The sequence below is a fragment of the Anabrus simplex genome, chromosome 5 (assembly GCF_040414725.1).
Source record: "Anabrus simplex isolate iqAnaSimp1 chromosome 5, ASM4041472v1, whole genome shotgun sequence".
NCBI lineage: Eukaryota > Metazoa > Arthropoda > Insecta > Orthoptera > Tettigoniidae > Anabrus > Anabrus simplex.
Window position 1 is genome coordinate 432,445,994 of NC_090269.1, and position 16,927 is coordinate 432,462,920.

General features: G+C 37.5%; 1 protein-coding gene across 3 annotated transcripts in view; it reads left to right on the forward strand.

Annotated features, from left to right (window-relative positions):
- LOC136875064 (zinc finger protein 501) overlaps positions 1-16,927 on the forward strand; it is a 77,121-nt gene that overhangs the window by 4,210 nt on the left and 55,984 nt on the right. For all 3 annotated transcript variants that reach the window (XM_068227973.1, XM_067148800.2, XM_067148801.2), the window contains exon 2: positions 8,966-9,083. In XM_068227973.1, coding sequence (XP_068084074.1) covers positions 9,018-9,083 — 66 coding nt within the window. In that variant the 5' untranslated portion in view covers positions 8,966-9,017. The remainder of the gene's footprint in view (positions 1-8,965; positions 9,084-16,927) is intronic.

Here is a 16,927-nt window from a genome sequence, read left to right on the forward strand (position 1 = left end):
GCTTCTGATGCCACGTTCCCACGAAAAGCGCGCAATCTCAGATACTCCTACACAATAAAATGCTATACAAAGCGCTTCCAGGGTGGTCTCATGCAATTTCTATAATTTATGCTACAATCAATATTCTTCGGCCATGAACAGAATGGTTCATAGCCCTCCATGAACGACAAAATAAAATTTTGTCAAAAAAAATTATTTTCTTCAATTATGAGACCACACTACTGTCATCACAATTTTACAGCTATTGTGTCAAGTTTCCTGGGATCTGGTTCTCTTTGATAACGGACAACAAGGCTTCCCTTTCCTTTCTAGCTTGGTAATATACATCCAACAAGGCTAGACATTTTTGCTGATTACTACCACAGCCTGGGCAGTCTGTTTCTCCTCGCTGATCGACTGGCTGTGGTTGACTGCCATCCGGAGTGATCACGTTTATTTCTTCTTCTCCTTCCTCACCGTCACGTGTGTCTGGGAGTTCTTCTCTGTTTGGGTAAGAAACGGGGTTATTGAAATGTGTACGACAGAGTTTGAAAACATTTGTCATTGATAATCAGGATGATTTACTTAATTTGTAACTCTGATGAATGATACTGGATTATCTGTTTACTATCAGAATGTTTGTGGATTGAAAACTAAAGTGGATCAACTAAATTAGAATATTCTTAATTTTAACTTTCTAATTTAATTGAAACTTGATCACCGCAAGACTCAAGTATTTTGACAATGAGGTTTATAGGTTGCAATATCGAGTGTGCAGAGCTGATAGAACTAGAGGAAGGTTGGAGTTTTGGAGGTGATGTCTTCATGCTGGTCAAATATGTATCATTAACCCTGGAAGTCGAACATGTAATGAATTGTTTCAAAAGTTTCATGCTATAGTTGCTTGTTCATGTAAGGGTTTGGTATGTTGATGTTATTTATGTGCCACCTTCTTAGAATTTGGAGATTATTCAGAGGTATTTGGATGGCTAGAATCTCATATTGAGATCTACGGTGGGAATACATACCTTATTCATACATACATACAAACATATTATCGGCACACTTTATCTTGGTGCATTTGTGTACGGGGGTGAGAAGTAAGGAGGGAGCTGTCCCAGTTCCGATAGTGCTGCCAACTGAATGAAAATGAAATCTGAATTGAATCGAGAATATGATCGATTGATATGAAGTTTCTAAACCGTTATTATCTTAAGCCAATAACTGTGTCACATAACATTATATAACATTATATAACATTTCTCGCTGCGAATCTTGTTCCTAGCAAGATTCTATAGTTTGGCTTTGCTGTGTAAACAACAACAGTACTAGTACGTAAAGTGTACGCCAGATGTTGCACAACGATGCTTAAGCGATTCATAGTTTGTGTTTCAAAGGTTGCCAGTACGAATCTCGAAGATTGCCGAGGTCAACCGATTCAGCACTAGGGTGTAAATGTGCCGATAATACATTCATACATCTATAGTCGTTATATGTTAACTCTTTAAGCCTGCATATGTTTATTAAACCCCTCCACAATCCTCTGTTTAGCTCTGTAAGTTCTTTTATACTTCCATGCCCCTTATATTTAAATCATGAGACACCGAGTCTATTCATGGACATCTTGGTCTCCCTCTACTTCTCTTACGCTCCATGACTGAGTCCATCTTTCCCCTAGGTAACTAATTCTCCTTAATTTGCCACACATTATCCCTTTACCTAAGCTGGTTACTGTTTACTGCTTCTTGTACCAGCAATTATCGTTGCTGCTTTTTCTGCCAGTTACTTCTTACTTACCAATGAGGTATCCCGAGTCCACGTAGATTTCTCATCAGTACAGTGAGGTCACTGCATGATCTTTGCTGCACTTTAATTCAGTCTCACTTTACCGCCATTCTCGGAGAATACAAATAATAAATTTCTTAGTTGAGCCACATGTTCCAGTTTTGTATTCTCAGCCTGATATTAAGTTCTCTTAGGTTTCTCTTCAATTGATATCACTTTTGTCTAGGAAATACTGACATTCATAACGTACTCACTGTCCAAATTTTCCAGTTCCAGGATATCATACTACAGGCTTTCAGCACAGTCTGCCATTAAGGCAAAAGCTTCTGCATAGGCCTAATTGCTTACTACATTTCCAACTAACTGAGTCCCTCCCTGCCACTTTACAATTTTTGGTAGATGATCCATGTAAATTATGAACACAAAGGTGAAGGAATATAGCCTTGTCTAACCTCTGAAAGATTCTTGAACCATGAACCCTTTCTACTATCAATTTTCACTACAGCCCAGTTACAGCCTTTGATTCCTTTTAATTGCTATGGAGTAACATGTTTAAGCCCCTTCCCAAAAACAATTTAGTACTGGCTATCATGTCCTGGAAATCCATTTCATTTAAACTATTAAAGTATGTGGTTTCTCCTATACTTCAAATGTAATTTTGGGATTACTCATGCCTTGTTAATTGTATTTATATCTGTGGACTAAAAGTGGACTCTCTTAAAACTTCATACATATATCTATCAATTAAACTGGCATTTTTTTATGGCCACTGCTGAGTGCAGTGATCTTGTGTTTGCGGTCTACATTGGACGCCCCTCCTACCTCTCATTGATCAATCAGTGCACGGCATCTTGGTAAAGCTTGTGTAGCTATGTTGGCGAGCAACAATCAGCCATGATGTGAAGGGACTTCATGAGTGGAAGCCATGGTGTGCAGACGCATGATGTAGTCTCCTGGGATCCTAGCATCGGCTTGGTGCATGGGCCCTAGGTAGTGGCCTTATTTGAGGGTTTCAAATCCCTATTATATTTCTGGAGATCTTATTTTAACATTACCGGGCGAGTTGGCCGTGCGCGTAGAGGCGCGCGGCTGTAAGCTTGCATCCGGGAGATAGTAGGTTCGAATCCCACTATCGGCAGCCCTGAAGATGGTTTTCCGTGGTTTCCCATTTTCACACCAGGCAAATGCTGGGGCTGTACCTTAATTAAGGCCACGGTCGCTTCCTTCCAACTCCTAGGCCTTTCCTACCCCATCGTCGCCATAAGACCTATCTGTGTCGGTGCGACGTAAAGCCGCTAGCAAAAAAAAAATATTTTAACATTGTCCTTCTGTTTTCTAATTACTGTTATTTATTGTGAACTGGGATTATCTCCAAACGCGTCTGTGAGTATGGTGTAATTTGACTTACTCTTCACTGGCAATTGGATCTGTATACGCAAGTCCTTCAAGCCTACTTAACTTCTACTTCAGTGATCATGAACTAAAATTCTTCTGAGAAATTACTTTTTTGGAAATCAGAATCACTTCATGGAAATGGTTTGAAACTGACTCTCTCTCTGCCAGTGGCTATTAAATTATTTTGGTAAAAATTTAAATGATGTGAAGATATAATTTTAAAATCTTTCTGAAAGAAGTAATGTTAAACTGATGGTAATATTGTTGTTCATAAATGAAAATATCTTCCTTTTAAGTTATCATTATTCATCTGGGAATAAGTTTTACATTATGATGTAAATAAAAAGAAGGTTTTCACCTATGGGTGGTTCACAGCTTACGTGAGGTTTCACAGGTGCATGAAAGTTTTAGTTTTCCTTAATTTATTTTATCTTGTATACCCACCTGACACATTATTTAATCTTGTAATTTAGTGTTTTGGGTGAGCTTTTTTCCTTTTGTTTGGCTCATGTTAACGAGCTTTGTTGTGTTGAGTTTCTGTGATAGGTCATTTATCTTGTGCTTAAAGTGTATGTTTATTGCTATAGGGATCAGGATTTTTTTTTGCGTAGGTGTTGCCCTGTTGATCTCACTGGTTGGCTGTGTACTTATATTCCATTATAAATATTTTGCTCTAGGAAGCATTTGCCAATCCCTTTTTCCCCTCTCAAGGACTAATATATTTTTCTCCCTTCCCTAAGGGTATTTCTAGTCTTTGAAGTTATCCAAGTATTTGAAGATAATTAATTGGGGAACTAGAATTTAATGCTCTTGTGAATGCACTCTAAATTAAACCTCACAGAAATGTTGTTAATTTATTATTCCCAAGGTTACCATATTGTTTCTCTTTAAGTTATTCAAAAAAGACCGGCTGCTTCGTGAATTCATAGAATTTTGTTAATCTATTAACTTACTATTTTAATATAATTTGTTTGTTTGTCTCTTAAAAGGATGGTGGCCATTTTGTTTATTTATGTTAATTTCATTATTTTCTGAATTAATATTTTTGATTTACCTTAATGTTGGGTTTTTTTCACTATCTTGAGCAATTCAATGCTGAAACAGGTACAGTTTTATTCATGTCCTCTGGGTTGAATGGTTACTATTTGTTGGTAAGTACTGGGTCCATGGCTTGTTTCTATTGTTATTTCTTCTTTTTGTTAGTATTTCTGTCTCTGACTTTTCTTGTCCTTGTCCCACCGGCTTAAAGGTAGTACCGTCCGGTGCATTTCTGGCTGACTGTTAGTGTAGTTTATCATATTGCTATACCAGTGGGGTGTTAATAATTAACCCTTAATCCAAATATCCCTGAATATGGCTAAGAAATCATTCCCACGTTCTCTGTTACTTGCATTCTCTAGACATGCAAAACATAATTGCTTATTCCTCTCATAGCATTTCTCAGATATGTGGCGCATACTGAAAATATGATTTTGAGGGCCCCTCTGCGGTCTGAATCCACACTGGTTTTCATCCATCTTATCTCAATACTTCATTATGCCCTCCCTTCAAAAGTGCAAGTGGACATATTGCTTGTATCTTACCAATGAAATCCTTCGATTGTTGTTAGAATACTTGGTGTTCCCTGGCTCATAGATAGGCGTATGTACCACTTTCATCAAATCAGAACATATCACACCTTACGAACAATCCCTTGCTAATTGTATTACACATACAATGAATACACAGAAATGACAAAATCTACATAAAGCACAAAATTACTTAACTTGGGGAAGTAGCATCAAACATGAAATGTGGATGAGGACCTAAAATAAGGGGATTAAAGGCCAGGATCTTAAATGAACACTTGAGGAGTTGCCAGGTCAATGCAAATAAGACTACAAAATAAGAGATGAAATTAAAAGTTAAATCAGAATATTTACTTAAAGAGTTAGGGAAAAAAAAGAAATCATGGATGGTATTTAAATAAGATTTAAAATTTCTTGCAATGTATTGAAAGATAAGGAAAATTGAGAACAAATAATTTAATGTTAAAATAATTCATTAAAATAGGCACGAAATATCTATTTTAGAAAGAATTAAAATTATGAGTGTACACTCAGATAGCAAGCTAAAGTAATCCTTACCATGTAGCAAAAAATAAGCAAGTTCAAGAACTTAGCCCAAAAATATTTCATATTAAATTAGTTCATTAAAATAAGAGTCAGATATCTATTTTTAAAATAATTAGAATTATGAATACACACTCAGATAGCAAGTTACTGTAATTCTTACAATGTATCGAAAAATAAGTGAAGTCGGGTCCTCACACCAAAAAAGAATGTTAAATGGATCCATTCCTTAAGAGCTAATCATATTACTGGCCAGTAAGCTTAACTAGGTAGGCTATAATTAATCTGGTTAAATGGATATTTGTTTCCAGTCCCTCTATATAAAAATTTGAATCATCCTGGAAACACACTCACACAGCAAAGAAAATTGTACACGCATAGATAATTAAACGAACAGACTAGAGAATTGCAGGAAAAAGAAAATATATTCCCCAAGTAAGTTATGAATTACAATGGAAAACAATATTAATGTTCCAGAATTAACTGAACAACAACACATGCACTGAAGCCTACAGCTTCGCAAGCCAAGCTATCATAATTCAGTAACAACTGGGAAAGCCAACTAAAATATAGCGTACATGGGAGATAACATAAAATGAATGTGACACAACAAATAAAGGAAAAAGAAAAGGAAACATGGACATGAATTAAACTGAGGAGCATAAACAGAAGAATGTTTAAAGAATGGGGGAAACAAATTTCTATTTCCTACAACGACGGTATTAAAATAATAATGTGTAGTTGATTGAATTTATCATTTCATTTAACAACATTTTAATAGAAGACCAAAATGCTTGTTATTGAATTTAAAATTTTAGGAGGCTTTGGAATTACGGTAATGCGCGTATGAGTCAGAATATAAACCCATTCTTGAAAGGAGTAAAAGAATGATCCCATTACCAAAAATAAACCAGCACACGGCATCATACAATTAATAAGAGTGCAATAGAGACCAGAAAACATGAACCAGGAAATATAGTAAGAAATCCACCAAGCAAATTTAATAATAATAATAATAATAATAATAATAATAATAATAATAATAATAATAATAATCCCAACAACATTAAAAAGCAGAAAAGTTAACATGACAATAATCTCAATTAAGTAAAGCAAATGGAATAATTGTATTTCTCATAGGTGCATATACTGAGTTCCAGAATTACCCCATTTTCAAATTACAATTACGATTCGAATCTTGAATTTTATAAAAATCTTATTACGTTTTAAAATCTTGACAATGATGATTTTGTCCCTTTCAAGAAAATTTCACCTGCAGAAGTGAACACAGTTCAATTATATAAATAAACAGCTGCCAAAATATCCCACAATAATAATAATGTCACATGATGAAGTTTGTTACTTTGATTCAATTTACTGTAACGTCATCTTCTCCCAATAATTCCTGGCAGTAGAACATTTTTGAAATCATTAAAATGTATCAGTACTTACATCCTTAAGTATCCAAATTTATATAATCCGATAGCTTACATTGTTAGGTCATGTTTGAAATAAAGTATACGCTCCCAGCAATTCAGAGGTCACACGTTTCACAAAATAGAATAAATAGTAAAATCAGAATCACAAAGGAATTAAGGTAAAAGCCTTAATTTACATGGCTACTAGCCTGGAATGTCAGACTCCATCCCACCAACCCTCTGTCGCGTCTTCCACAATACAGTACAATCTACCTCCATCTTGTACAATGGCTCAAGGACAAGTCCCGGTTACTTGGAAGTAGCTGCAGCACACAACGCAGAAGTAAGTTATACGCATGCGTGCACTCATTGATCTACACATTGAGCACTTAGAATTATGACAGCTTGAATGTAATAATTGCGGATAACAGTTTTAAATATATAGGCTTTGTTGGTCGCACTAATTAACGGCAGTTCCAAACAATAGATGATAAGGGGAGATAAAATCCCAATACACAAACAAATATGTCCAACTAATTATGGTTGCCATATTCATGTTACACTTTGAAGCCACTAAATTTTTGCATTCCCACTATGTTTTACCATTTCAAGTCTCATTTAATTTTTCCCTACTTCTTTATGACAGTGTAGTTAATTTACAATTTTTTCCTCTTCCATGAGCACAATTTCAGTAAGATCATAGTCCTCCTGCCATTGAGCTTGTTTGTCCGTGATATCACAAGAAAGTTTTCCTTCTGTCTTGAGAAGATTTTAAAAATATTCCTTCCACCTATTCAATGATCCCCTTGGATCTACTGTGACCTCACATGGTTTAGCAAACTAATTATTCATTTACTTATTCTGCCTGTTTCTAAGATTCTTTCCTACCTTCCAGAAAGGTTTCCCTGCTCTTTGATTAAACATCTCCTGGTTGTTAATGAAATCTACCCATAACTTCTTCTTCGAAGTAACAAATCTTTGTTTCACTCTGTTTCAGGTAGGAACAATTATTTGTGTGTACTAGTCCTTGTTTGGTGCTTCATCATTCCACAAGGATGTTCACTTTCACCCATTTTTGCACACAGTAAGTTAGTTACTTGGCATTCCATTGCTCTTCCTATTACAGCATTGCTCTATGCCACCTTAATATTTCTCTACCCTAAACCTGCTTATATCTGTTGTTTGGAAAATTTCAGTAATTTTTTCCATTTACTTCTGTCAAATTTGCTCATCCTGGAGATTCTCTGCACAGAATTAGTAACAGACTTACAAATTTCAGTGTGTGTTATGATATAGTCTTATTGTAGATCTGTTGACTGTCGCTCATGTAGCAGTGAATAACATTATGTTTAAAGAATGTATTTGAAACTGCTAATCCTATACTAGTACAAAAGTCCATAAATGCTTCACATTCCTTGTTGTGTTGATGTGATAAATGGATAAGGCCAGATCACAAATAAAGATTCGATGAACATTTTTGATGAAAGGATAACAAAAAATCAAAACAAACCCTATGGCACTACAGCCCTTGAAGGGCCTTGGCCTACCAAGCGACCACTACTCAGCCCGAAGGCCTGCAGGTTACGATGTGTCGTGTGGTCAGCATGACGAATCCTGTGCTGGTATCCTTGGCTGTCTAGACTGGGGCCGCTCTCTCACTGTCAGATAGCTCCTCAGTTCTAATCACGTAGGCTGAGTGGGCCTTGAACCAGCCCTCAGGTCCAGGTAAAAATCCCTGACCTTGCTGGGAATCGAACCCGGAGCCTCTGGGTTAGAGGCAAGCACACTACCCCAACACCGTGGGGCCGGCTGATGAAAGGATAACGGTTTGGAGAAATTTGAACCTAGGATGTAAAACACACCCTGAATTTGCTTGGCTGATGCTAAGAAAGTACACGGAGTAAGAACAGTATGGGTGTAGAGGACAAAATGTAATGAAGAGATTAGAGTACATGTACAATGTAGCACAGGATAGGGTGGTATGGAGCGGTACACCAAACCGATCATTAAACCCGGGTGTGGTGGGCAATAACTAAGTGCTATAGTCACTGGCTTTTCATCTTGGTTATGCAAATCAGTCTCACCTATTGGATTTGGGATGTTTCTCCAATGAGAATGTATAATCCTGAGATTCAGTTTGCAGGTAAAACTAGAGGTCCTTTGATATGAGCTCAATATCAGCAGTCACCAAAAACTACAGCCTTAACTATGAACTGAAGACCCAAACCTGAATAACAGTAAAATGGAGAAAATAAATATTTGTGTTTAATGTTCCAGTGGAAGTGATTTACCTGCCTAGCACTGTTTAGAACCTCACCTGCTATGCAAAATGGACTCGGAAGTTGAAATCAAAGAGGAACCAGTATGGCATGAGGAAACAGGAAATCCTTCATGTGTAAGTATCATTCCAGATAGTGTTATGGTAATGTGAATCTTAAACATAGCAGTTCACTGAGTGTGACTTGTTACATGACTCTACTTGTATCTTGTTGTGCAGAGAATATGCGAGTATATTGCTGTCCATTCTATATGCTTATATATTTTTATACTAATCTCAAATTTACTAAAGATTATTTATGTGATTGTACACACATAGATGGTGGAAATGCAGAATTGGTTGATATGCATTTCTTATTCTGCATAGCACTTCTGAAAGTTGAAGTCAGTGATAAGATTGTGGAGAAGAAATGGTTTCCTCTTCACCTCCCTTTGCTCTGTTACTGCATTCAGTACAGTCGCTTGTAATCTTCTGAGTTTGCAGTTTTTAATTCTGCCTGGGTAGCTCAGATGGTGAAACATGAGGCCTTGCCATGGTGGGATGCTTGCATGAGCCAAAAAGCAGATAACCAATCTCTAGGTGCTATTGTACGGGGTGGTTATCTGTCGAGGGTGCTGAGTAATGAATGGTTCATTGAAAGGGGGGCTTGCAGATTTTCGGAAGTTGCAAGGGTGGCAGTTTGCATGATTGACTAATATGGCCTTGCAATAATATTTAACATGGCCTAACTGTGTTCATACTGCTACATGGTTGTAAGCAATGGGAAAGTACTGCTTTGATTAACTCCCAAGGACATGCAGTTCTCTCTTTATGAATGAATGCTTAACTGATTATGGCATCCTGCTGGGTAAAATATTCTGGGGGTAAAGTAGCCCCTATAAAAATCTACAGATGGGGACCTCACACGAGGGGATGCCAGGAAGAAAGTAGGATCAGATAATAATCATTGAATAAGTCAGGAGATATTAGGGCTGATTGATGAACAAGGGAAATAAATTGATACAAAAAATTAGGAGGCAGAAAAGAATACAGGCAATTAAAGAATGACGTAGATTGAAAATGCAGAACAGGTGAAGAAGAATGGCTGAAAGAGAGGTGCAAGAATGTTGAAAGTTGTATGGTTGTGGAGAAAGGTAGATACTACATACAGCAGTATCAGGGAAACCTTTGAAGAAAGGAGAACTAAAACCAAATGAAACTGCATGGCACAACAGCCCCGCAGGGCTATGGCCTAACAAGGGACCACTTACAGATTGCAAGGTATCATGTGGTCAGCACGATGGATCCTCTCAGGTGCTATTCTTGGCTTTCTAGACTAGTGCCGCTAGCTTACCGTCAGATAGCTCCTCAATTGTAATCACTTAGGCTGAGACGACCTCAAACCAGCCCCTAGATGCAGGCAAAAATCCCTGACCTGGCCAGGAATCGAACCTGGGGCCTCCGGGTAAGAAGCAGCCACCGTACCCCTACACTGCGGAGCCAGCTGATGTGTGAAATAAAGATATAAGATGGAAAACAGCCTGTACGGAAGGAAGACAAGGCAGAAGGAATATATTCAGTGGAAAGAAGTAGATGATAATGTTTTGGAACAAAAAGAGGCTGTTGATGCTGAAATGGGAGACCCAGTTTTGATTTCAAAATTTGACAGAGCACCAAGAAACTTAAATAGGAACAACGTACTTGGAACTGTTGATATACCCTAAGAATTACTGCTGTTTTTTTTTTTTTTTTTTTTTTTACGTCGAGAATTACTGACTGCCTGAGGAGAATCCAGCATGGTGAGGTTGTTCCATTGAATGTGTAAGATGTATCCTGTTATATCTCCTTCCAAGAAAGTAGATACTGACCAATGTGAAAACTATCAAACCATTAGTTTAATTGGAAAGAACAAACAAGTGTCAAGTCACATCTAGAGAGATACAAGGAAGGATGGGAACGTAAAATAAGATGAACATAATGGCAAATATGAACAAGGACAAACATGAAACCAGAAAAGCACAAGAAAATTCCCCATTTCTTTATATGGTTCATAGCCTGTATACTTTGTGGCCTTCAGAAAGAGCCCACATTTTCTGATAAATTCAGTCTTAAGTGGATGATAGAACCTAACATCTAGTAGTTAATGTCAGTGTGAAGTGTGTCACGGCAGCAATATAATATGAATATAATTTTCCCTGCAGAAATTATACACCTCATATTTTGTATATCATGAGTGAAAGTCAAAAATTAACAGGTGCATTCAGGACATATTTATATCAGGGGCACTTGTGTTATCCACTTCTCCAAAATATTAAGAGTATTACATTAAGAATTCTTTACTCGGAACATTATCAGTTGCACAATAAACTCACTGGACAAACAATTAGTCGCCCTAGTGCACACATTACAGATGGATCTTTAGGCCTGTACAAGTGGTGCAGTGAATGAACCCCATGCTCAAGATGATATGCACCACGTGAGAATAAGGCAGTAGTGATCAGAGGGACATTAATATTTCGAGCGGGCTGTGTATGTAAGAATCTGAGGGAGTGGCAAAAGGGAGGCAATCATGTTTGGCCATGCCCATGATCGTATGTTGGGTTCAGTTGCTGGATTTGTTGGTGTTTCAACGTCGAGCCTGTGAGGATTTGAAATTTGCTTGTTGCCCCTTATTTTCATAAATCTCATTCGGTTAATGTTCTCTTGACCAATTCTCCCCTTTGTTTGCTGTCTTATCCTTAGTATTTGTTGTATCATATCTTATCTTACCTTATGGGTATGCATTAATTTTGGTGGTTTTGGCTACTTGTAAGGAATTATAGCTTGGCTTCAATAACGACTACCTTCAGTTGGTGTGCATCGTTGTTCTGTTATTAATTCTGGGACATGTATATTATTTTCCCCTTATGATATTCTACTAAGTTGGGAATAATTTTCTGTCATTTATTTATTGTCATTTAAACTTCATTTATTTATCCATGTAATTTTTATTTGCTGTTGGAGCCACATTTAGTTTAGTGCATGTGTCCGTGTGTAATTGCTTAATTATTGATGTAGTAATGTATAGCAAATTTCAATTTTAAACCAGTTTATTGTTAGTTGCGGGCCTGTATTTTATTTATCAAGTAGGAATTAGCTTAAGTTAGATGATCATCTAATTAATAGTATTGATTTATGAATTTTCCTTATGTCCAAGTAATTATAATTCATTAAATTGATTGCAACCTATTCAGTATTTTAATTTTTCTACATTTGAATTAAATATTAATTATTTAAAGATGTAAGTTTTTTAACTCTTTCGCACTCAGCGCACCGATATCGGCGCGGAGGTTATGGCGAGAAAGCTCATGGCACCGATACATCGGCCCTGTCCTATTTACGGATTTTGTTCATTTGCGTGGCTGTTAAATCGTAACAGTTGATCGTGACGGTACCTTAAGGCGTTGAATTTGCGCTTTACTCAACAGATATATTCACTAGCCCTACAAAATATTTTTATTTTCGACAAATGAAATCTGTTGACCGTGAATGATGTTGTGGTGATTTGAAGTTGTTATTGCGTGGATCTGTTTTGATTGGCTTATAAATACAGGAAATTGATATTGATATGAGTTTTGTTTGTAGTTTATTTCATTTCTTTGGTATATCATGTGTTCGATGTACTTCGTAAACTACAATTTTACTCCTTTTCATAACTCCGTTGCTGCACGTGCTTGCGTCATCTTTTTATCGTAATGGCTATGCCATATTCAAGGCCAAATGAGGCAGATATCCTTTAATTTTTAGATGATTTGGACAGTAATAATGACCATCTTTTGCCGAAAGTGATTCCCGTTATGTGGGAAGCGACACATTCGTAACTGCTCACCATGCATCGGACCGCGAGGACCTGACATTGATGACCATTACATGTACACTGAATAACTTTGTGCCATACTTCATGAGTGAATTGCAGCACACACATCATATTGATATCAAATTATTCAGAATTAAATGTTCTTTCATTCACGTCTAAGAGTAAAGAAAGAAGACGCAATCCTGTCTGATTTTTCTGTCATTGAAGACCATAATTTATTTTTGTAAATTTATTTTCAAAATTTAATAATTTTTTGGGCTTAACCAATAACAATACGTCCTAGATATATTCATTTCTGAAATGCTCATAGTTTCCTGTATTAGTGTGGTTTATTTTATTTTAATCTGTGTTAAAGTGTTTACTTGTTGAATTTTTGTAATTTGCTTTGGAAAATCACAAAAATTAGTCTGTGAGTGTCTTCGAGCAAACCCCTGCATATAGGCTGAGTGCCAAAGGGTTAAATCTTCAAAATATTTAACTTTTTGTAATAGTCTATGTATGTATCAGCTTTTCAATTTAATTCTATTTAAAATTCATTAAGTGGTGTTCGCCCCTCAATTTATAATTTTGTGATATTATTGAGTTTTGAAAGATACTTTAATTATATTTATATCAAATGATATTTAAAGTCTCTTATTTGGTAGTTAGCGATGTCGACCTGGCGACCCCTCAAGTAGTAATTTAAGATCCTGTCCTCTTTATTCCTTTATTGTGTGGGCCCTCGACGTCTCTTTTTTATGCTACTGCCCCCAAGGAAATATTTTGTGCTTTGTGTTCATGTTGGCATTTCATGAGTATTCATTGTTGTAAGTGCCCTTGGGCATTGCAGTAAAGGTGATTACTGTGAGTGTAGCTGGAAATCCTGTCAGTTGTTTTCATGAGGAGCATTTTTCTGGTTGTAAATCTCGTTATATTCTTGTTATATGATCTATTGTAATTGTGTAACGAAGGCTTCCCATACAGGCAGGCCTAGAATATTTACTGTGACCAAGTGAGTTGGTGGTGCGGTTCGGGGTCTGCAGCTGTGAGCTTGCATCTGATAGATATTGGGTTTGAATCCACTGTCGGCTGCCCTTAAGATGGTATTCTGTGGTTTCCCATTTTCACACCAGGCAAGTGCTGGGACTGTACCTTAAGTAACACCACAACAGCTTCCTTCCCTCTCCTAGCCTTTTCTTTTCCCATCCTTGCCATAAGACCTCTCTGTGTCCATGTGACGTAAAGCAAATTAAAAAAGAATAAATATTGTGGTGGTTCATGGCTGTGGTTTACTGTAGTCACGTCCTAGTTTATAAACCATGGGCAATGGCTGAGTGGCCTAGTAAGTGGTCCTGAGAGTCAGGATACCAGTTGTTATGGAATGGGAGTGGGCATCTCGGACATATTCTGAGTCATGGCCCTCCTTATGCTCAGGCGGCTAGGACTATACAATTCACCGGTGGACCATAACCCGTTAGAGGAGAGATCCTCACTTGGACTATGTGCAAGTAGGGTAGCATCCTGCTTCATGAATTTACCGAGCTCAGAACATTTTAAGCAGGCCTCGGACCTATGGGAGTAACGGAGTCCCACTCCCATTTGACAGGCGAGGGACACCTTGGAAACAACTTGGCTAACTAAATGGATTTCGATGGGGAGTTCTCAATATTAATGGGGATTATGGAAGAAAGAAGGTAGAACTGGCTGAGTCAGCAAAGAGGATGCATCTGGATGTGCTAGGAGTAAGTGATATTTGGGTAAGGGGAGATAACGAGGAAGAAATAGGAGATTGTAAAGTGTACTTGACGGGTGTTAGAAAGGGAAGGGCAGAGTCTGGGGTAGGGCTTTTTATCAGGAATACCATTACACGCAACATAGTTTCTGTTAGGCACGTAAATGAGTGAATGTTGTGGGTAGATTTGTCAGTTGGAGGAATTAGGCCTAGAATTGTGTCCGTGTATTCACCATGTGAGGGTGCAGATAAGGATGAAGTTGACAAGTTTTATGAAGCATTGAGTAACATCGTGGTCAGGATCAACAGCAAGGATAGAATAGTGCTAATGGGTGATTTCAATGCGAGAGATGGGAATAGAAGTGAAGGATATGAAAGGGTGATTGGTAAAAGTGGGGAAAATATGGATGCTAATGGGAATGGGAAGCGTTTGCTGGACTTCTGTGCGAGTATGGGTGTAGCAGTTACGAATACATTCTTCAAGCATAAGGCTATTCACCGCTACACATGGGAGGCTAGGGGTACCAGATCCATAATAGACTATATCTTAACCGACTTCAAATTCAGGAAATCTGTTACGAAATTCCAATTTTTCTGGGGATTTTTCGATGATACACACCACTATCTGATCTGTAGTGAACTAAGTATCTCTAGGCCTAGGGTAGAGAAAGTGAAATCTGTCTGCAAACGAATAAGGGTAGAAAATCTCCAGGACAAGGAAATTAGACAGAAGTACATGGATATGATTAGTGAGAAATTTCGAACAGTAGACAGTAAGCAGATTCAGGATATAGAAAGTGAATGGGTGTTATACAGGGATGCTGTAGTAGAAACAGCAAGGGAATGCCTAGGAACAACTGTGTGTAAAGATGAGAAAAGGCGAACATCTTGGTGGAATGATGAAGTGAGAGCAGCTTGCAAACGTAAAAAGAAGGCCTATCAGAAATGGCTCCAGACAAGGACCGAGGCAGATGGGGATTTGTACTTAGATGAAAGTAACAGAGCGAAACAAATAGTTGGTGAGTGCAAAAATAAGTCTTGGGAAGATTTTGGTAATAACCTAGAAAGGCTAGGTCAAGCAGCAGGGAAATCTTTCTGGACAGTAATAAAGAATATTAGGAAGGGAGGGAAAAAGGAAATGAACAGTGTTTTGAGTAATTCAGGTGAACTCATAATAGATCCCAGGGAATCACTGGATAGGTGGAGGGAATATTTTGAACATCTTCTCAATGTAAAAGGAATTTTATTTTATTTTATGAAATACTTCCTCTCATGCAGAGGCTGCCTTGCGACAAAGTATAATTTTACATTTAGTTTTAGAAGATATATAGATATACTGTACTTGATAAATGTTGAAGGTAACCTAATTGTAACAGTGATTTCTTAGAATTATCAGTGAGCCCGGTAAGGCTATGATGGCCATCTCCCGTAACGCTGTAACTGGCAGAGACATCTGTTTCCATAAATTAGTGGCAAAAGTGGGAATCGTTCCCCTTGCTCCAATCATCAGACCTACTATGTCGATTTTCTCTATCTGGTATTTATCCTTGTAGTAAGGAATTGTTGGTAAGTAAATATTCCTTTTCTCTAGGTTAACATCTTAGGGCTGCGACTTATGGCTTTCAAAGCGAATTGTGGGGTCAATGATGTAACCTCTCTTCTTATTCTTGAAAGCAATGATGTCAATCCTTCTGTGGCTTCCGTTGTCCGCTAAGCCATGAACCTCTTCAAATACCTGGAAACCGTGGTCTTTTAGCGTTTTAGCATTGCGGCAATTAAGGAGAGTCCCAACCCCTTATATTTTTTCTCAGTGTAGGCCATTCCATTAGGAATGTCTGCAGGTATTTAAAGAATTTCCTTAAGAGCACTTCGAATTAGTATGTCTGTATCAGCAAGGAACTTTTTCAGAATCTTCTCTGGCTTGATAGTTTGGAATGGGTATATGAGAGATGCATATAACTGTGTTTATTACTTTAAATTTCTGGTCAGCCTGTAACAGTGGAGAAGAAACCAATTTCTCCATTTTATTCCGTAATTTTTTAAGCTCCTGTGTAGGTTGAAAAATTATTTCATTTGAAAAGTTAACTCCCAGATAGCGGATTGTTTCCCCATGTCGCAAACTCGATATATCATAGCTCTTAAATTCAGCTGGGTCTTCGATTAACTTTCCATGTTCGATGCAGATTGCTGAAGATTTCATTGGGTTGATATAAAGCCCTATTTCATGAAATCTCCTTGTGACTATATTCGAGAGCTCAAGTGCTGCTCTTCGATTATTTCCTATGACAACCAAGTCATCAGCAAAACCCATGATCGTTAAAGGTGGAAGATGCGGTACTAAAGAAAATCCATAGTGACTTGTGAGAGAGTCTTCAGTTAGTTCATTTAAAATATGATCTGTTGCTAGATTGTAGA